This window comes from Leucopleurus acutus (assembly GCF_964270905.1).
Source record: "Leucopleurus acutus genome assembly, chromosome: 2".
Taxonomy (NCBI): domain Eukaryota; kingdom Metazoa; phylum Chordata; class Mammalia; order Artiodactyla; family Delphinidae; genus Leucopleurus; species Leucopleurus acutus.
The window spans coordinates 144075059-144098035 of record NC_139143.1 but is presented as its reverse complement, the minus strand read 5'-3'; the positions used below and the strand labels follow the sequence as shown (position 1 = coordinate 144098035).

Sequence of the window (22977 nt, the reverse complement as noted above, 5' to 3'; positions counted from 1 at the left end):
CGTCCACTTTTTTTGTTTCTTTTTCTTTTTTTCTTAAAAAAATTTTTTTTCTTAATAATTATTTTTTTATTTCAATAACCTTCTTTTATTTTATTTTATCCTTTCTTTCTTCCTTCCTTCCTTTCTTTCTTTTTCTTTCTTTCTCTCTTCCTTCCTTCCTTCCTTCTTTCTTCCCTCCTTCCTTTTTCTTTCTTCTTTCTTTCTTCCTTTCTTCCTTCCTTCCTCCCTCCTTTCTTTCCTCCTTCCTTCCTCTTTCTTTCTTCCTTCCTTCCTCTTTCTTTCTTTCTTTCTCTCTTCCTTCCTCCCTCCCTCCCTCCCTCTATCTCTTCCTTCCTCCCTTCCTTCCTTTCTTTCTTTCTTCCTTCCTTCCTTCCTTTCTTCTTTTTCTCCCTTTTCTTCTGAGCCATGTGGATGAATTGCTCTTGGTGCTGCAGCCAGGAGTCAGTGCTGTGCTTCTGAGGTGAGAGAGCCAACCTCAGGACACTGGTCCACAAGAGACCTCCCAGCTGCACATAATATCAAATGGTGAAAATCTCTCAGAGATCTCCATCTCAACACCAACACCCAGCTCCTCTCAACGACCAGCAAGCTACAGTGCTGGACACCCTATTCCAAACAACTGGTAAGACAGGAACACAACCCCACCCATTAGCAGAGAGGCTGCCTAAAATCATAATAAGGCCACAGACACCACAAAACACACCACCAGACGTGGACCTGACCACCAGAAGACAAGATTCAGCCTCATCCACCAGAACACAAGCACTAGTCCCCTCCACCAGGAAGCCTACACAACCCACTGAACCAACTTTAGCCACTGGGGACAGACACCTAAAACAACGGGAACTACGAACCTGCAGCCTGCAAAAAGGATTTTTGCAGTAAGATAAGCAAAATGAGAAGACAGAAAAACACACAGCAGATGAAGGAGCAAGATAAAAACCCAACAGACCTAACAAATGAAGAGGAAATAGGCAGTCTACATGAAAAAGAATTCAGAATAAATGATAGTAAAGATGATCCAAAATCTTGGAAATAGAATAGACAAAATGCAAGAAACATTTAACAAGGACCTACAAGAACTAAAGAGGAAAGAAGCAATGATGAACAACACAATAAATGAAATTAAAAATACTCTAGAAGGGATCAATAGCAGAACAACTGAGGCAGAAGAATGGATAAGTGACCTGGAAGATAAAATACTGGAAATAACTACTGCAGAGCAGAATAAAGAAAAAAGAATGAAAAGAATTGAGGACAGTCTCAGAGACCTCTGGGACAACATAAAACTCAACAACATTCAAGTTATAGGGGTCCCAGAAGAAGAAGAGAAAAAGAAAGGGACTGAGAAAATATCTGAAGAGATTATAGTTGAAAACTTCCCTAATATGGGAAAGGAAATAGTTACTCAAGTCCAGGAAGCACAGAGAGTCCCATACAGGATAAATCCAAGGAGAAACACACCAGGACACATATTAATCAAACTATCAAAAATTAAATACAAAGAAAACATACAAAAGCAGCAAGGGAAAAACAAGAAATAACACACAAGGGAATCCCGATAAGGTTAACAGCTGATCTTTCAGCAGAAACTCTGCAAGCCAGAAGGGACTGGCAGGACATATTTAAAGTGATGAAGGAGAAAAACCTACACCCAAGATTACTCTACCCAGCAAGGATCTCATTCAGATTTGATGGAGAAATTAAAACCCTTACAGACAAACAAAAGCTGAGAGAGTTCAGCACCACCAAACCAGCTTTAAAACAAATGGTAAAGGAACTTCTCTAGGCAAGAAACACAAGAGAAGGAAAAGACCTACGATAACAAACCCAAAACAATTAAGAAAATGGGAATAGGAACAAACATATCGATAATTACCTTAAATGTAAATGGATTAAAAGCTCCCACCAAAAGACACAGATTGACTGAATGGATACAAAAACAAGACCCATATATATTATGTCGACAAGAGACCCACTTCAGACCTAGAGACACATACAGACTGAAAGTGAGGGGATGGAAAATGATATTCCATGCAAATGGAAATCAGAAGAAAGCTGGAGTAGCAATTCTCATATCAGACAAAATAGACTTTAAAATAAAGACTATTTCAAGAGACAAAGAAGGACACTACATAATGATCAAGGGATCAATCCAAGAAGAAGATATAACAATTGTAAATATTTACACACCCAACACAGGAGCACCTCAATACATAAGGCAAATACTAACAGCCATAAAAGGGGAAATCTACAGTAACAGATTCATAGTAGGGGAATTTAACACCCCACTTTCACCAATGGACAGATCATCCAAAATGAAAATAAATAAGGAAACACAAGCTTTAAATGATACATTAAACAAGATGGACTTAATTGATATTTATAGGACATTCCATCCAAAAACAACAGAATACACATTTTTCTCAAGTGCTCATGGGACATTCTCCAGGATAGATCATATCTTGGGTCACAAATCAAGCCTTGGTAAATTTAAGAAAATCGAAATTGTATCAAGTATCTTTTCCGACCACAACACTATGAGACTAGATATCAAATACAGGAAAAGATCTGTAAAAAATACAAACACATGGAGGCTAAACAATACACTACTTAGTAACGAAGTGATCACTGTAGAAATCAAAGAGGAAATCAAAAAATACCTAGAAACAAATGAAAATGGAGACACGATGACCCAAAACCTATGGGATGCAGCAAAAGCAGTTTTAAGAAGGAAGTTTATAGCAATACAATCCTACCTTAAGAAACAGGAAATATCTCAAATAAACAACCTAACATTGCACCTAAAGCAATTAGAGAAAGAAGACCAAAAAAACCACCAAAGTTAGCAGAAGGAAAGAAATCATAAAGATCAGATCAGAAATAAATGAAAAAGAAATGAAGGAAACGATAGCAAAGATCAATCAAACTAAAAGCTGGTTCTCTGAGAAGATAACCAAAATTAACAATCCATTAGCCAGACTCATCAAGGAAAAAAAGGAGAAGACTCAAATCAATAGAATTAGAAATGAAAAAGGAGAAGTGACAACTTTCACTGCAGAAATACAAAAGATCATGAGAGATTACTACAAGCAACTCTATACCAATAAAAATGGACAACCTGGAAGAAATGGACAAATTCTTAGAAATGCACAACCTGCCAAGACTGAATCAGGAAGAAATAGAAAATATGAACAGACCAATCACAAGTACTGAAATTGAGACTGTGATTAAAAATCTTCCAACAAACAAAAGCCCAGGACCAGATGGCTTCACAGGCGAATTCTATCAAACATTTAGAGAAGAGTTAACACCTATACTTCTCAAACTCTTCCAAAATATAGCAGAGGGAGGAACACTCGCTCCCAAGCTCATTCTACAAGGCCATCATCACCCTGATACCAAAACAAGACAAAGATGTCACAAAGAAAGAAAACTACAGGCCAATATCACTGATGAACGTAGATGCGAAAATCCTCAACAAAATACTTGCAAACAGAATCCAACAGCACATTAAAAGGATCATACACTATGATCAAGTGGGGTTTATTCCAGGAATACAAGGATTCTTCAATATATGCAAATCAGTCAACGTGATACACCATATTAACAAATTGAAGGAGAAAAACCCTATGATCATCTCAATAGATGCAGAGAAACCTTTCGACAAAATTCAACACCTATTTATGATAAAAACCCTGCAGAAAGTAGGCAGGCCATATATGACAAACCCACAGCCAACATCGTCCTCAATGGTGAAAAACTGAAACGATTTCCACTCAGATCAGGAAGAAGACAAGGTTGCCCACTCTCACCACTCTTATTCAACATAGTTTTGGAAGTTTCAGCCACAGAAATCAGAGAAGAAAAAGAAATAAAAGGAATCCAAATCGGAAAAGAAGAAGTAAAGCTGTCACTGTTTGCAGATGACATGATACTATACATAGAGAATCCCAAAGATGCTACCAGAAAACTATTAGAGCTAATCAATGAATTTGGTAAAGTAGCAGGATACAAAATTAATGCACAGAAATCTCTGGCATTCCTATACACTAATGATAAAAAATCTGAAAATGAAATTAAGAAAACACTCCATTTACCATTGCAACAAAAAGAATAAAATATCTAGGAATAAACCTACCTAAGGAGACAAAAGACCTGTATGCAGAAAATTATAAGACACTGATGAAAGAAATTAAAGATGATACAAATAATGGAGAGATATACGATGTTCTTGGATTGGAAGAATCAACATTGTGAAAATGACTCTACTACCCAAAGCAATCTACAGATTTAATGCACTCCATATCAAACTACCACTGGCATTTTTCACAGAACTAGCACACAAAATTTCACAATTTGTATGGAAACACAAAAGACCCCGAATAGCCAAAGCAATCTTGAGAAAGAAACATGGACCTGGAGGAATCAGGCTCCCTGACTTCAGACTCTACTACAAAGCTACAGTGATCAAGACAGTATGATACTAGCACAAAAACAGAAATATAGATCAAGGGAACAGGATAGAAAGCCCAGAGATAAACCCACGCACATATGGTCACCTTATCTTTGATAAAGGAGGCAAAAATATACAGTGGAGAAGACAGCCTCTTCAATAAGTGGTGCTGGGAAAACTGAACAGGTACATGTAAAAGTATGAAATTAGAACACTCCCTAACACCATACACAAAAATAAGCTCAAAATGGACTAAAGTTCTAAATGTAAGGCCAGAAACAATCAAACTCTTAGAGGAAAACATAGGCAGAACACTCTATGACATAAATCACAGCAAGATCCTTTTTGACCCACCTCCTAGAGAAATGGAAATAAAAATAAACAAATGGGACCTAACGAAGCTTCAAAGCTTTTGCACAGCAAAGGAAACCATAAACAAGACCAAAAGACAACCCTCAGAATGGGAGAAAATATTTGCAAATGAAGCAACTGACAAAGGATTAATCTCCAAAATTTACAAGCAGCTCATGCAGCTGAATAACAAAAAAACAAACAACCCAATCCAAAAATGGGCCGAAGACCTAAACAGACATTTCTCCAAAGAAGATATACAGATTGCCAACAAACACATGAAAGAATGGTCTACATCATTAATCATTAGAGAAATGTAAATCAAAACTACAATGAGGTATCATCTCTTACCAGTCAGAAGGGCCATCGTGAAAAAATCTAGAAACAATAAATGCTGGAGAGGGTGTGGAGAAAAGGGAACACTCTTGCACTGCTGGTGGGAATGTAAATTGATACAGCCACTATGGAAATCAGTATGGAGGTTCCTTAAAAAACTACAAATAGAACTACCATGTGACCCAGCAATCCCACTATTGGGCATATATCCTGAGAAAACCATAATTCAAAAAGAGTCATAAACCAAAATGTTCATTGCAGCTCTATTTACAATAGCCAGGAGATGGAAGCAACCTAAGTGTCCATCATCGGATGAATGGATAAAGAAGATGTGGCACATATATATAATGGAATACTACTCAGCCATGAAAAGAAACGAAATTGAGTTGTTTGTAGTGAGGTGATGGACCTAGAGTCTGTCATACAGAGTGAAGTAAGTCAGAAAGAGAAAAACAAATACCGTATGCTAACACGTATATATGGAATCTAAGGAAAAAAAAAAATGGTCATGAAGAACCTAGGGGTAAGATGGGAATAAAGACAGACCTACTAGAGAATGGACTTGAGGATATAGGGAGGGGGAAGGGTAAGCTGTGACAAAGTGAGAGAGTGGCATGGACATATATACACTACCAAACATAAGGTAGATAGCTAGTGGGAAGCAGCCGCATAGCACAGGGAGATCAGCTCGGTGCTTTGTGACCGCCTGGAGGGGTGGGATAGGGAGGGTGGGAGGGAGGGAGATGCAAGAGGGAAGAGATATGCGAACATATGTATATGTATAAATGTTTCACTTTATTATAAAGCAGAAACTAGGGCTTCCCTGGTGGCGCAGCAGTTGAGAGTCCGCCTGCTGGAAGTCGTGTCCCGGTCTGGGAAGATCACACATGCCACGGAACGGCTGGGCCCGTGAGCCATGGCCGCTGAGCCTGCACGTCCGCAGCCTGTGCTCCGCAACGGGAGAGGCCGCAACAGTGAGAGGCCCGTGTACCGCAAAAAAAAAAAAAAGCAGAAACTAACACACCATTGTAAAGGAATATACTCCAATAAAGATGTAAAAAAAAAAGAAAAGAAAAGTCAACTATACACACCAATTTATTCACTAAGACTTGCGGACTAGCAGGATTTTACTTTTCAGTCAAATCCTTTGAAAACTGATGGTAATCAAAATAGGTGATTATTTATTCTATGTTTTTAGCAGAATTAGCAGAAAGCAAACTAATACAAAGGATTTCTTTTCTAGTGCTCTTTTTCTAAGCACAAGAAGTAAACTATTAAAAATAAATGATACAATAAAAATAATGTCTTGCCTTACGCAGTGTTAGCTTACCTGAGGTATGAGTCTATCCAAGTGCTCAGCTCGATTTCCATGAGAAGGGTGTGTAGATAACCATTCTGGCAACTTGGGAAGACCATGGAGGCTTTCTGCAAATTCCATCTGTTGCCAAAACACTGAACTGGCTCTGACGTCCACACAAGCCTAAAATCAAAATTAATAAAAGCACAAAGTAAGTTTAGTTATGAGGACATTATTTTAAATTTACCTTTATGTCATTACATGTTTTAAAATTAAAAATATTTTCCATTATCATTTTAGTAAAAGTAGAATATGCTCATTGGTTTAAAAAAAACTCAAAAAAAACTTCATATAAAGATTTTGAAATCTAATCTGCTATTAAACTGTACTAAAGAAACTTTACTCTTCATCTATACCACTAGAATAATTAGGAAAAGACCTCAAATAAATATAAAGAAAGACAGTTTTGCCCATTTTTGAATCAGGATTTTGTTGTTGTTGAGTTTTAGAAGTTCTCTATATATTCAGATATTAATCCCTTATCAGATATATGATTTGCAAATATTTCCTCCCATTCTGTGAGTTGTCTCTTTTTACTCTATGGATGGTGTCTTTTGATGCAAATTTTTTTCTTTTTTCATGAAGTCCAATTTGTCCATTTTTTCTTCAGTCAACTGCACCTTAGGAGTCACAGCTAAGAAATCATTACCAAAACCAATGTTGTGAAGCTTCTGCCCTATGCTTTTCTCTAACAGCCTTATTGTTTTGGGTCTTACACTCAGGTCCTTAAAAAATTTTGAGTTATTTTCTGTATATGGTGTTATGTAAGGGTCCATATTCTCTCTTTTGTATGTGGATATCCTGCTTTCCCAAGCACTATTTCCTGAAAAGATTGTCCTTTACCCATTTTCCACCCTCGACAAAAAAATGATTTGACCATATGTGTGAGGGTTTATTTCTGGGCTACCTATTCTATTCTATTAGTCTATATGCCTTTCATGCTAATACCACATTGTTTTGATTACTACAAATTTGTAGTTAGTTTTGAAATCAGGACGTGTGAGCCTTCTAAGTTTTGTTCTTTGAAAAAGATTGTTTTGGCTATTCAGGTCCCTTAAGATTGCATATGAACTTTAGGATGGGTTTTGCTATTTCTGCAAAAAAGAAGTCATTGGAATTTTGATAGGGATTACAATTGAATTTGTAGATTGTTTTGGGTACTGACATTTTAACAATATTAAGTTTACAATCCATAAACACAGGATGTTTTTCCATTCATTTATGTCTTCTGTAAGTTGTTTCAGAAATGTTTTGTAGTTTTCACCATACGAGCCTGTCACCTCCTTGGTTAATTCCCAAGTCTTTTATTCTTGTGGACGCTACTGTAAATGGAATTATTTTTGTTGTTTCCTTTTCAGATTGTTCACTGTTCATGTATAGAAATACAACTGATTTTTGTGTGCTGACTTTATATTCCGCTACTTTGCTAAATTTGTTTATTAGTTTAAACAACTTTTTTGGTAGAGTCTTTAGGATTTTCTACATACATGATCATATCATCTCCAAAGAGAGATAATTTTACTTCTTCTTTTAAAATTTGGATGCTTTTTATTTCTTTTTCTTGCTGACTAGAAACTTCCAGTACTTTGTTGAATAGAAGTGAAAGTGCGCATCCTTGCCTTGTTCACTATCTTAAAGGAAAAGCTTTCAGTCTTTGCTGCTGTGGGCTTTTCATATATGGTTTTTATTGCAGTGATGGAGTTTTCTTCTTACCTCTATTTTGTTGCATGTTCCTCACCATGAAAGGGTGTTGAATTTTGCCAAATGCTTTTTCTGTATCAATTAAGATAATCATGTGGCTTTCTTCCTTCATTTTGTTGATACAGCATATCACCTTAATTTTTATATGTTGAACCATTCTTGCGTTCCAGGGATAAATCTCATTTGGCCATGGTGTATAATCCTTTCAATAGGCTGCTGAATTATATTTGCTAGTATTCTGTTGAGAGTTTTTACATCAATGTTCTTAAGGGATATTGGTCAGTAGCTTTCTTTTCTTGTAGTGTCTTTGTCTGGATTTGGTATTAGAATTATACTGGTTTCACAGAATGAGTTAGGAAGTGTTCCCTCCTCTTCAGTCTTATGGGAAAGTTTGAGAAGGACTGGTATTAATTCTTCTTTAAATGCTTGGTAGAATTCACCGGTGATGCTGTCAGATCCAGGACTTTGCTCTGCTGGAAGATTTTGATTACTGATTCTCAATCTAATTACTAGTCACCCTTACTACTGCTTTTACTGTGTCCTATAACTTTTGGTATATTATGTTTTCATTTTCATTCATCTCTAGTATTTATTAACTTCCCTTGGGATTTCTTCTTTGAATTCATTGGTTGTTTAAAAGTATATTGTTTAGTGGAGGCTAAATAATATGCTACTAAACGGCCAATGGATCACTGAAGAAATCAAAGAGGAAATAAAAAAATACCTGGAGACAAATGAAAATGAAAACACGATGATCCAAAACCTATGGGACACAGCAAAAGCAGCTCTAAAAGGGAAGTTTATAGTGATACACTCTTACCTCAGGAAACAAGAAAAGTCTCAAACAACCTAACCTTACACCTAAAGAAACTAGAGAAAGAAGAATAAACAAAACCCAAAGTTAATGGAAAACTGATGAATTCATAAAAGTGCTAACAGAAGATCAAGATGAAAAAAATTAATTACATGGGATTGAGTGAACTGATGAGGATGATTATAATTTTTGTGACTTTCTGTTTGGGAAAAAAAAAAGACTGCCAAACGTTAAATAAATAAATAAATTTGAATTCTTAAAAAAAAAAAAACCCAAAGTTAGTAGAAGGGAAGAAATCATAAACATCAGAGCAGAAATAAATAAAATAGAGACGAAAAATAAAACATAGAAAAGATCAATGAAACTAAGAACTGGTTCTTTGAAAAGATAAACAAAATTGATAAACCTTTAGCCAGACTCATCAAGAAAAAAAGGGAGAGGACTCAAATCAATAAAATTACAATGAAAAAGGAGAAATTTACAACTGACACCACAGAAATACAAGGGATCATAAGAGACTAGTACAAGCAACTATATGCCAATAAAATGGACAACCTGGAAGAAATGGACAAATTCTTGGAAAGGTACAACTTTCCAAGACTGAACCAAGAAGAATGAGAAAATATAAACAGACCAATCACAAGTAATGAAATTGAAACTGTAATTAAAGATCTTCCAACAAACAAAAGTGCAAGACCAGATGGCTTCACAGGTGAATTCTATCAAACATTTACAGAAGAGCTAACACCTATCCTTCTCAAATTCTTCCAAAGAATTGCAGAGGGAGGAGCACTCCTAAGCTCATTATACAAGGCCACCACACCCTGATACCAAAACCAAAGATATCAAAAAGAAAGAAAATTACAGATGAATATCACTGATGAACACAGACACAAAAATCCTCAACAGAATACTAGCAAACTGAACTCAACAATACATTAAAAGTATCATACACCATGATCAAGTAGGATTTATCCCAGGGATGCAAGGATTTTTCAATATCCACACATCAGTCAATGTCATACACCACATCAACAAATTGTGGAGAATAAAAACCATATGATCCCAACAGACACATGAAAGAATGCTCAACATCATTAATCATTAGAGAAATGCAAATCAAAACCACAATGAGATACCATCTCACACTGTTCAGAATGGCCATCATCAAAAAATCTACAAATAATAAATGCTGGAGACGGTGTGGGGAAAAAGGAACCCTCTTGCACTGTTGGTGGGAATGTAAATTAATACAGCCACTATGGAGAACAGTATGGAGGTTCCTTAAAAAACTAAAAATAGAACTACCATACGACCCAGCAATCCCACTACTGGGCATATACCCTGAGAAAACCATAATTCAAAAAGAGTCATGTACCAAAATGTTCATTGCAGCTCTATTTACAACAGCCAGGACATGGAAGAAACCGAAGTGTCCATCAACAGATGAATGGATAAAGAAGATGTGGCACACATATATAATGGAATATTACTCAGCCATAAAAAGGAACGAAGTTGGGTCATTTGTAGAGACATGGATGGATCTAGACACTGTCATAGAGAGTGAAGTTAGTCAGAAAGAGAAAAACAAATATCGTGTATTAACGCATAATATATGTGGAACCTAGAAAAATGGTACAGATGAACCAGTTTGCAGGGCAGAAATAGAGACACAGATGTAGAGAACAAACGTATGGACACCAAGGCGGGAAAGCACGGGGGATAGAGCGGGGTGGGGGGATGAATTGCGAGATTGGGATTGACATATATACATAAATATGTATAAAATAGATAACTAATAAGAACCTGCTGTATTAAAAATGAAATTAAAAAAAAACAGTAAGTGAAATAAACCAGTCACAGAAGGACAAATACTACACAATTCCACTTATATGAATGAGGTATTTAAAACAGTCAAACTCACAGAAGCAGAGGGTAGATGGTGGTTGCCAGGAGCTAGGGGTAAGGAGAAATGGGAAGTTGCTATTCAACAGGCATAAATTTTCAGTTATGCAAGATAAATAAATTCTACAGTCTGCTGTACAACATCATGGCTATAGTTAACAGTAATGTATTATATACTTAAAAATTTGTTAGGAGGGTAGAGCTCATGTTAAATGTTCTTACCACAATAAAAAAAAAAGAAGTGATAATTATAGATCAAAATACAAATATTTTAAAAATAAATATTTAGCCCATCACAAGCATAACTCGCTTGCCTCAGTAAAAATTATGGTAAAGTAAGGAATTTGTGTTTATCAAGTGTCTGTAAGTACATAAAGATAGAAAGAATGAGACTCTCTAGACAACATTTCCTTTTTAAAAGAGAACTAGTAATGGCCACAGCTGTTCAAAGGAAACATAAAGTATGTTTTAGTAAAATACATTGGTCCTGGAATACTTTTTGAGACATTATGCTGGGGTAATGGGAAGAGACTGGGTGTTAGAACCAGAAAGACTGGGTTCAAAATACCAGTTATTTATTTTATTTAAATAATAATCACTTACATGATACTATGTTACAGATATTAACTCATTATATTAACTCATTTAATCGTAACAACCTCATGCAGTAAATCCTATAATTATGCTCATTTTATAGATCAAAGAAACCAAGGCCCACAGAGGTCAAATAATTTGCTAAGGTAACACAGCCAGTAAGTGACAGAGCTACAATTTGAACCCAAGGAGACCAATTCCAGAGTGTGTGAACTTGGGCCAATAATTTAGTCTGCAGGAGTCTCAAATTTATCTGTAAAAATGAAATTAAAGCAGTGGATCATTGGGATTAAATGTGGTAACTCTTGTAAAGTACCAAGCCCAGAATCTAGAACACAGTAGACACTATTTTTACTCTTCTTTTCCCCTGGTGAGCAACCACAGGCCTATGGTTATTGCAGGATCCTCAATACGATCATAAGTGATTATGTCATGAATTTACAACTAAAGAAGGATTTAGTTTATTTAGCCTATAATATCAATATGCAAGAATGTGCATTAGGGGATATATTATAATTGACAAGTTGCTACTATTCAACTAAAAACTCATATTCATAAGAGTACAATAGTATAAGAGCTATTCTTATAATCTGAACACTTCCCAAGGTCAAAACAATATCAGAGAGAAATATATGATTAGACCTAGATCTAGTACACCCTACCTGTAGCCAAAATTTTCATTAGAAGTACAAAGAAGAAAAGTATCTCTGAATTGTGCTCTATTCACCTAGACTCTCCAACCAAACTCACGCCAGCCATGACCCTCTCCAAGAGGTAAATTCTGACACTAGCAGTTCTGAATTTTTTTTGGAATGGCATTAACACCCTACACTTGTCCCAGTCATTGTGGCATTCTCTCCTCTATTCCATGTAGACATGTGGTAAATAAAATAGCCATCTGAAATAATACTACAAAGGACTGTGGGAGAAAGGTAACTGGACTCCTAGATGTAGAAGAATACTCTGAGGCTATTTTAAAATTAGACTTAAAGGAACTAAAACAGATAGAGAAATGGTCATCTTAGGGGCAATGCTGCAGATGGCCAGAATTGTTCCTAGCAGGTTAAAGTATGATAAAAAGTTTCATTTCAGAAATAGAAGGGGAAAACTTTACTATATGTGAGCCCTTTGACAAGTTACTTGCTTTCTCTATCCCGCAGTTTCATACGTAAAAACGAACCTAAACTTCACAGGGTTGCTATGAAGATTAAAAGAGTTAGCACATTTAAAACACTCAGAACATGTGCAGCACATGAAGAAATGATAACTATTATCACTGTTGTCAAAATCATCATCAGTGTTATCAGCACTACTGTTATCACTGTCATCATCATCTACCAGGGAACTAGTTTATTTCAGTCTCTCACTTTAACAGGTTCATTTTCCCAATACTGCTGATAGATGACATTGCCTGTTAAAGCTCACTTTACTTAATAACCCACTTCTTGTCTAAACAATATTTTTCTAGTCAATAATTTAAAAAAGCTCTTTTCCAACTAAATGTGATATAGTCTTGGGATGGTTACAGCTAAACCATTCTCAATATATGCCAATCTCTCTTATTTAAAAAGAAAGAAAAAACTTTGACTTATCAAAACTATTTTATGTACCCTAACAAAGAGGAAAAATGAGACTGTCATTATTTTATAATTCATTTCATTTTAAAATTTTCTGCATCTTTTGATTTCCAACATGTCAGTTCACCATCAACATAATTTTAATAAATTTCATGTATTTATTTTTTTTCTCTATCCTGAAGTTTTATCATAAGATTCAATACTAGTGCTGAAATCACAGCAACTAAAAAAATTAAACACAAAAGCTTGTCTCATTTCTCTAGGTGGAACAATTAGGTTCAAAATGAGATGTAATGCATAATATTTGCATTATGAAAGTTTACTTCATAACACACCTAGTAAGTGAAATGTTCTCATTTATTATTTTTTCTTTCTTAAATGAATCACTGAAAAAGAACCTAAGATATTAACCCAAATAGAACACAAAGATAGTTTGCTATGAAGAAGGCTCAGATTACTAACCTGGAAAACTCGGAGACCTGAATTCTAGCCCTGGCTTTTGCTACTAACTAGCTGTATGTTATCAGACAACACTGCAACTCTTTGGAACCTAATTTCCTAATCTGTAAAAGGAGAAGGTGGATCAGATGATCTCCAATTTTCCTTCCTGCTCTAAAAGTCTGTGATTCTATAACCTATTATTTTACAGAAAATTTAGAATGTTGAATTTTCTCTTATTCCTATGATGAAAGTAGATTTTGCTTATTACCTATTTCTCTCACTAGATGGTGCTACCTGCATAGCTATTCAGGTTACTTGAAGAAATAACCCAGCTATGTATCTCAAGAGGGGCACTTACAAGCTTTTGGGGCTAGACTCCTCTCTCTGGAGAGCTCTCCAGGCCACCATAGTATATTTAATATCCCTGCCCCCTCTATGTCCATTAAACACCAGTAATCCTACCTCCCAGTCACTGTGACAATCAATAACAATCATATACAGTGCCCTAAGAGCCTGTCCTCTAGCGTAGGACCACTAAAAGAAAATTAGTTTTCTTTCTCATCTTTAAGAAACAGATATTCAAAATTATAGTTTTCTGTGAAATCAAATCAACAAAAGTCATTTCTGTAAATGACTGTAAAGTGTCAAATTCTCCTTACAGTGACAAATGAATACACACACAACAAAATCAAATACTTCACGGGACACCTTTTTGTCAGCTGATAACTGGACAGCTAGCTGTTACTCTGCACTTGGGACACCTCAGTCCTACCAGTTTTTATAACTATATTTTTTATTCTGATTATTTATGTAATGATAAAATATCTCATAAATGAAAATTTAAAACTACAACTATAAAAATGTAAAGATACAAAATAAACTCACAGCCAACAGCAGAGCAGATATAGAGTATCACTAGAGGAGGCAAGCTGTATATTTTGAAAGAGGCCTCAGAGTAACTTGATTTTAATGAATTTTCCATATTGTTTAGCTCTTGGCCTTAAAATCTCATAAACCAGTGGGACAGCACATGACCAATAGATCCATCTCTCAGGAACAGTTCCCCTTAATCAAGCTCACAAGATTGACATAAAATAAGAATGCCAACTTACTAGTTTACAGCAGTAACTATAACTGCCCAAACTACAAGGGCACAGGGCATTTGTGTCCTCAAGTCAGCATGTTCTCTCCCTCGTAGGCATGGTACAAAGGAAGCCAGACTATAATCAGAAGGTTGCCTAATAAGGATAGAATTAGGAATAAGAGAATTATGTGATCTGAATATTAAATGGCAGGAAGTCAAAAGAGTCTGATGCACCAGTGTCCAAAAAGAGGACACAAGCCACAAATAAGAATCAAATTCAGGATGTTCAAATTTACCTTTGAGGTAAATGCGATCATTATTGCTATTTTTCAGAGTAGAAAATAGACTTGAAGAGGTTAAAGGATTTACCTACTCATGTCGAGGAGACAAGAGCTCCAACCACAGGTCTGACTCTGGGGTCCAAGGTCCCGACCGTCATGCTGGATAAGGTATAAAATCCTAAAATTGCTAACGAGAAGTCTCTACCTACTTTTCAGTTTTATCTCTTGACACTGGTGCTCTTGAATACAACCTACATTTTAGCCATACAGAATTTTCAACCCCTGGACTAGACCATCATTTCTGTTGCCTTTGAACATGCTGCCTGCCATGCCAAAAACACACCCGTCAACATCTTCACCAGGCTAATTACCACTTGTGTAACTATTGTGTATCCCTACATTGTAGTAAATGATAGGTACACACTAAATATGTTGATCTAATAAATGAAAATTAACCCAATAGGTCAGAGAAAAGCTATGTACATCACTTAAAGAGAGTGACATCTGGGCCTCAAAGATCTGTCTTCTACTTGCTTATATTAACAAATAGGAAAGAGAATGTGCCAGTCAGAAGTAGGAGGTTATTCAGCCCAGAAACTGAAGAATCTGGTGGAAATGCTGGCCAATGACCATCTAAGTCTTACCTTGAGAAAGTGAGCATCCTAGCTCATTCAACCTGCCTCTTATTTGTGGCATGGGGGAGAACAGAATGCAGGTGAGTATGATTGGAGTCAATGAAAGCTATAAGGAGGCTGTGCAGACGCTGACAGCGGAAATGGAAACATAGTAAGATATACTTTATAGAGAGAACAACCAGGACTTGGTGAAAGATTACATGCAAATGATAAAGAAGAGGGAAGTACTAAGGAGGACTCCAGATTTTTTCCAAAAGCAACTGAATAGAAGGTGGTATAATCTGGGGGAAAGGAAGACTAGAAGAGAAATAGGTGTGAGGAGAAATCAAGGATTTAACATTGAATATATCAGGTTTGAGATACTTGTGAAATAGAAAGAGGAAATAACAGCAGACATTTGAATATAAATAATTAGAAGATTCACGCTCTTAGGACCTTAACTGTATTAACTCTGTGATCTAGGTCCTATTATTGTTCCTTTCATACTGATAAGGAAAACTGAAGTACAGAAGGGGAAGATAACTTGCCCAAGATCACAGAGCTAGTACTGTCTCTGGCAAAGCAGACTCTCAAGCTTAGGAATTCTGGCCCCAGAGCTCACTCATTATCACTAGGCTATTATTGCTTCCACGGCAGCTGACCAACAGCCCCACGCTGCAGGAACTCCAGAACGGTTCAGCACTTGGCATCCAGGAGAGAAGGGTTGACATAAAAAGACTCAAGTAGAGAATTAAGTAAAAGTCTCCACAGTGAACGAGAAAACGCCCACCTCCCCTCCCGGCTCAACCCCTAAACAATTTATAAGATTCTTCTGCAAAGACACCTGAATAGCCACAGAGAAAAGACATATATATATATATATAAATTCCATATGGAAATTCCCAAAGAAAGAGCTATAACCTTACAGTGAAGTCCACTATCCCAACTTTTGCATACAGAGCTTCTGAAAAGTTTAATGCCTTCTTATAAAATATGGACAGAAAATCACGAATCACAAATGTGGGGATTTACACTTCCATCCACCAAAGTAACTAGTACTGGACCTGTCCTCCCAAAATGAATAACTATAAAATGGAATGAATCTAAAAGGCACACGTTTTCAAGTAATAGACAACAGACAGGACAAGACTATGATCCTTGAGAGAAGAGAAAAACATGAGTGATTCCAAGATTTACCCCTGTTCTCTGCCTAGGGGCAGTTTCCTGACCACACCACAGGGAGGTAGAACCCAAGCAGAGAATGGTGAGCTTGACTGAGCTAAGGTATTAGAAGACAGGAGTTTAAAGCTGCAGAAGTTGCAGGAATCTGTGGGGCAAGCTGTCAGAAAGAGTTTGCCTCAGAAACTGGTGTGGAGTTTACTTGGAGATTCCTTAAACTGGATTTCATCAAAATTAAAAATGCTTGCTCTACAAAAAAAAAAAAAAAAAAAAAAAAAAAATCCGTTAAGAAAAGATGACCCACAGATGAAAAAAAACAATTTTCAAATCACATATCCAACAAACGACTGTATCCAGAATATGTAAAGAACACTCTAAAGTCAATAGTAAGAAAACAATCAGACTAAATCTTTTACAACAAGAAACTAATCATGTCTAAACTTAATGAGTCAAGAAATTACAAAATAAACTCATTATGTAGAAATATAGAGGTAAATAGCAAAAAGAAGTTAAGGTGATTTTCACCTCTGGGGTATAAGGCAGGGGGCAGTGAAGGCTGTTATTTCCCATTATGAGTTTATAACACTAAATTACTTTCTATGCTATAATGAAATGTGGGCTACACAAATAGATACATATATTTTTTAAAGGGGAGTACGGTTAATAGTATCAAATGCTACTAAGGAGAAGAACATGATAAATGTGGCAAAGTAAGCACGGGATACAACAATATACAGGTAGACAAGCAGACCTTGAGAAGTGTAACTGTGGTAGAGGGATAGCAAACTGGAGCATGGACTTTGAAATCAAACACACTCAAGTTTGAATCATGGCTTTACCATTTTGTACCTGAGAACAAGAAAGTAACATATCTGGGCTTCAGTTCCTTTATCTACACAATAGAGGTAATGATAACAACTACTTCATGGAGTTACTGTAAGGCTTAAATTAGGCAATGCATATAAAATACTAAGCAAAGTACTGGAACATAGTAAGTATTAAACGGCAGATGACAGTGTTATTATCTAAAAAGGTGACAGAGTAAGCGGTAGTACAAATATAATATTTCAGGTTTTCATACTATTTCTCCCTTTGGCAGGAAAGAAATACTTGTATTCAGAGATTGCATTTTTATATCCTAAGTGCTCCATAACAAAGATGTTAACTTATCAATATAAGATAATATCTTATATTGAAGATGTTGAATTGAATATATATATTCATGACTTTACATCTGTAGCAATATCATATTCTCCTTTGAACTAAATAAACTGTAATACCAAAAGGTCCATAACACAATATTTAGTGTGCTTTAGAACATAAGATCATAGTTTCATCTATCAAGATATACTTTAAAAAAAAATATATGGCTTGCATTTATAAATAATCAAAGGAATATCAATATTTCTTTAATAACTTCTCTAATTTCATTCCTCTTTTTTTTAATAAAACAGGAAATTTACCAAGTCACCTCAAAACACAAAACAGGCATTTGATTACTCAAAGTTGTAATTTCCAAATCTGCCTGGATATCAGAATCACTTGGCAGCTCCTAAACATTTTCAGATTCAGACCTTCATCATCTAGCTACTGAATCAGAACTGCCAACGGGGAGCCTAGAATATGTATTTTTAAAATATACTAATCAAAACATAATAAAAGGCCATCTGCAAAAGAAGAAATAAAGGAGCCAATGAAAATGAAGCATTATGTTCAACCTGACTGCTAAGCAAGAAAATTTAAGTCTTAAAAGCAATGAGATTTCATTTTTTATCCAAATTAACAAAAAGAGATTGAAAACAGTACTGAAGTGGGTATTAAAAAAAGGCATCCTGAGTTGTCACTGGTAAGATTTGCTATTAACATTTTGAAATAATTGGGAGTATCTTTTAAAATAAAAATTGAAATGCCAGTAATCCCACCCTATAGCTATTAAAGCCCAAGAAGCAGAAGGATATGTGTATAAGGTTGATGATTTCAGAATTATTTGCAATAAAAACAACCAAAAAAAAAAAAAGACCAATAAATAACCCAAAAGTTCATTAACAGATACCTAATTAAATGAGTTATCCAAATTACACAATATTAGGTAGCTATTCAAAAGACTAAGTTAGGGACTTCCTCTCCTAACAGTGATGGAGTCAAGTAGCTTATTATAGCAGACTGACGTTCCCGTCAGAAAAGATTAGAAAATCTGGATAAAATATAAATAATATTTGTTCAAAGGTATTGAAGAGTTACCAAGCCAACCAAGACTAGAAAAGACAAAATCCCAGAAAGAAGGAAAACTCACTGAGGTGAGTCTGATCTTCTGTTTCACAATGTCATCCAGCAAATCTATTCAATTTTAAGCAGTGAAGAGCAAGAAACTGAGAATACAAGCAGAAATCAAACAGAAATCAAATGAAATCCAAGCAGAAGCAGAAGGAGGTGACTAAGAGCTTTTGACTGTCTATCAGGGTTAGAGAGCCAAAATTTAGAAGTCAAGATTGACAAGGCAGCCAAATTTGAGAAGTCAATATTTGAAAGTATGAAGACAGAGGCAACACTTGATGCCAGTTTACCAAAGTAGCTGCACAGGGCACTTTTTAAAACAAAAAGTAGATGAAAAACTGAGTAAAGATTTCAACTGTCTTATGGCGCCATGAGAACAAAAACTGAAGTTCAGGAACCACTACAGAGAAGGAACTCAGTATATACTCCAAGCCTTCAATAGGCTTTGCTAGACAGTAATACCCTTATGAATGACGGTGAACTAGAGGTAAATTGAAACTTATAAAGACTCAGCTCAGGCTCTGACTGACTGAAGTGATCGGCTCTATTCTAGTTGTCCACCAGACTACAAGGAGAATCCCCGATGACAGAAGAAATCACCACTCAGAGTCAACAGCACTGTTTATATAAAATGCCCAGTATTTAATAAAAAATAAGCAAGCATTAATTTCCAAAATACACAGCTTATACAGCTCAATATCAAAAAAACACACAACCCAACCAAAAAATAGGCAGAAGATCTAAATAGACATTTCTCCAAAGAAGACATACAGATGGCCAAAATGCACATGAAAAGATGCTCAACATTGCTAATTATTAGAGAAATGCAAATCAAAACCACAGTAAGGTACCACCTCACACTGGTCAGAATGTCCATCATCAAAAATTCCACAAATAATAAATGCTGGAGAGGGTGTGGAGAAAAGGGAACCCTCCTACACTGTTGGTGGGAATGTAAAGTGGTGCAGTCACTATGGAGAACAGTATGGAGGTTCCTTTAAAACTATGAGTTACTATATGATTCAACAATCCCACTCCTGGGTATATATCCAGAGATAACTATAATTTGAAAAGATACATGCACCCCAATGTTCATAGCAGCACTATTTACAATAGCCAAGACATGGAAGCAACCTAAATGCCCACCAGCAGATGAATGGATAAAGAAGATGTGGTGTATACACACACACACACACACACACACACACGAATATTACTCAGCCGTAAAAAAGAATGAAATAATGCCATTTGCAGCAACATGGATGGACCTATAGATTATCATACACAGTGAAGTCAGACCAAGAAAGACAAATATCATAGGATATCACTTATATATGGAATCTAAAAAAATGATAAAAATGAACTTATTTACAAAACAGAAACAGACTCACCGACACAAACTTATGGTTACCAAAGGGGAGGGGGAGGGATAAATTAGGGATTTGGGATTAACAGACACACATTACTATACATATAATAGATAAGCAACAAGGATCTACTGTATAGCACGGGGAACTATACTCAGTACCTTGTAATAATTTATAATGGAAAAGAATCTGAAAAAGAATACATATATTCCATAAATATACTTCATTAAAAAAAGACTTAATATAAAGTCATAATTTAAAAAAAGTAAGCAAGCATACCAAGAACAAGACCAAAGGCAAAAACACGCAACAGAAACAGATTCAGAGATAATAAAAATAAGTTAACAAACATGAATGTTTAAAGAAAACTGTGATTAACATATTCAAGAAAATATAAAGAAAATTATGACAAAATGGAGACTTTTACCAGATAATTGAAATTTATAAAAGAGAATCAAATTAAAACTCTAGATGGAAAAATATAACTGAAATTTAAAACTCAAAAATGAGTTTAATGGCAGAATGAACACAGCTGAAAATAAGATCAGTGAACCACAAGACAGGAGTGGAAAACATACATTCTGAAATGTAGAGAGATAAGGACAGAAAATTTAAAAAAAATTTGAGAGACAAATGAAACTATAAAAATCCCAAAGCTACAGGGGAAAAGAGAAAAATATTGCTAAAACAATATGTTAAAAAATAATGCCTGAGAATTTCCCAAACTAGTGAAACATTATAAGCCACAGCAAGCACAATAAATACAAAGAAAAGCACACCTAGACACACAAACGATAAAAAAGCAAAGACAAACAGAGAATTTTAGCAGTCATGGAAGAAAAAGACCCACTGCCTTCAAAGGAACAGAAAAAGACTGACAGCTGAAACCTGAACAGGAACAATAAGCTAGAGAAAATTGAAATGTCATCATTAACATACTCTAAGAAAATAACTGCCAATTAAAAATTTTATGCCCTGCAAAAATATTATTTTAGGAAAGGTGAAATTTTGACTAACGCAAGAAAAGGGAAGCAAACATGTGAACCTTCCAGCAGATAACAATTATAAAAAGGTGATTTAAAATAACTATTTAAAGATAATGGAAACTGTACAAAAACAGAAGCCAGAAGAGAATTTAATCTTGAAAAACTTCAACAGAAGAGATAAGACAAGAATTCTTGCTTTCTGGCCTGAAGGTGCTGCCCAGCTTCCACTGACAAAGCTACAGAAAATGGCAACAGGCTCATCAGCCAAAGTGCCAGAGATCATAGTTCAGGGATGTTAAAGCAGAGAGAAACCTAAAGGGGGAATTCTGACAATGAGGGAACTACAAAAGGAATGAGAAACTCTGTGTCAACTCCACCCAAATCCCTGACTGGCATCTAAACTACATTTAAGGCAGGGAGATACAAGGAGGGTGGGTGGGAGTTGTAGAAAAGCAAGCAAAGACCAGACACAAAGGGACTCTTGAAAAATAAAACCGTGGGGGCAAAATCTATAAGTCTGCTGCCTTTGATCTTTCTTTCTTTCTTTTTTTTAAACTCAGTGTACTCCTCAACCATGAGCAATTAGGATGACAAAAACCTGAAGCCTTATGGGCTTCAAGTCATTAACAAAACTGGAAGCGAGGGCTTCCCTGGTGGCGCAGTGGTTGAGGGTCCACCTGACGATACAGGGGACACGGGTTCGTGGAGCGGCTGGGCCCGAGAGCCGTGGCCGCTGAGCCTGCATATCCGGAGCTTGTGCTCCACAACGGGAGAGGCCACAGCAGTGAGAGGTTCGCATAACACACACACACACACACAAAAAAACTGGAAGCGAGTAGCACAAATGGAAATTAAGAGGAAATCCTCAGAATCAAGAAAACAACATGAAGGGTGAACTACATCTTGGCTTAAATACATGATGACTGACAAATACACTATTGCAAAGTTTGTACATTTTGCCAGAAATTACTCACTATCAACCTGAAGTAGAGAGACGGCAGACAGCAGAAGCAAGAAGAACTACAATCCTGCAGCCTGTGGAACAAAAACCACATTCACAGAAAGACAGACAAGATGAAAAGGCAGAGGGCTATGTATCAGATGAAGGAACAAGATAAAACCCCAGAAAACAACTAAATGAAGTGGAGATAGGCAACTTTCCAGAAAAAGAATTCAGAATAATGATAGTGAAGATGACCCAGGATCTCGGAAAAAGAACGGAGACAAAGATCGAGAAGATGCAAGAAATGTTTAACAAAGACCTAGAAGAATTAAAGAACAAACAAACAGACATGAACAAAACAATAACTGAAATGAAAAATACACTAGAAGGAATCAATAGCAGAATAACTGAGGCAGAAGAAGGGATAAGTGACATGGAAGACAGAATGGTGGAATTCACTGCTGCGGAACAGAATAAAGAAAAAAGAAAGAAAAGACATGAAGACAGCCTAAGAGACCTCTGGGACAACATTAAATGCAACAACATTCACATTGTAGGGGTCCCAGAAGGAGAAGAGAGAGAGAAAGGACCCGAGAAAATATTTGAAGAGATTATACTCGAAAATTTCCGTAACATGGGAAAGGAAATAGCCACCCAAGTCCAGGAAGCGCAGTGAGTCCCATACAGGATAAACCCTAGGTGAAACACGCTGGGACA

General features: G+C 36.1%; 1 protein-coding gene across 5 annotated transcripts in view; it reads right to left on the bottom strand.

Moving 5' to 3' along the window:
* The window catches only part of OMA1 (OMA1 zinc metallopeptidase), a 73476-nt gene that overhangs the window by 20313 nt on the left and 30186 nt on the right, over positions 1–22977 (bottom strand). For all 5 annotated transcript variants that reach the window (XM_082862029.1, XM_082862028.1, XM_082862030.1 and 2 more), the window contains one exon: positions 6474–6623. In XM_082862029.1, the coding sequence (XP_082718155.1) occupies positions 6474–6623 (150 nt within the window). The remainder of the gene's footprint in view (positions 1–6473; positions 6624–22977) is intronic.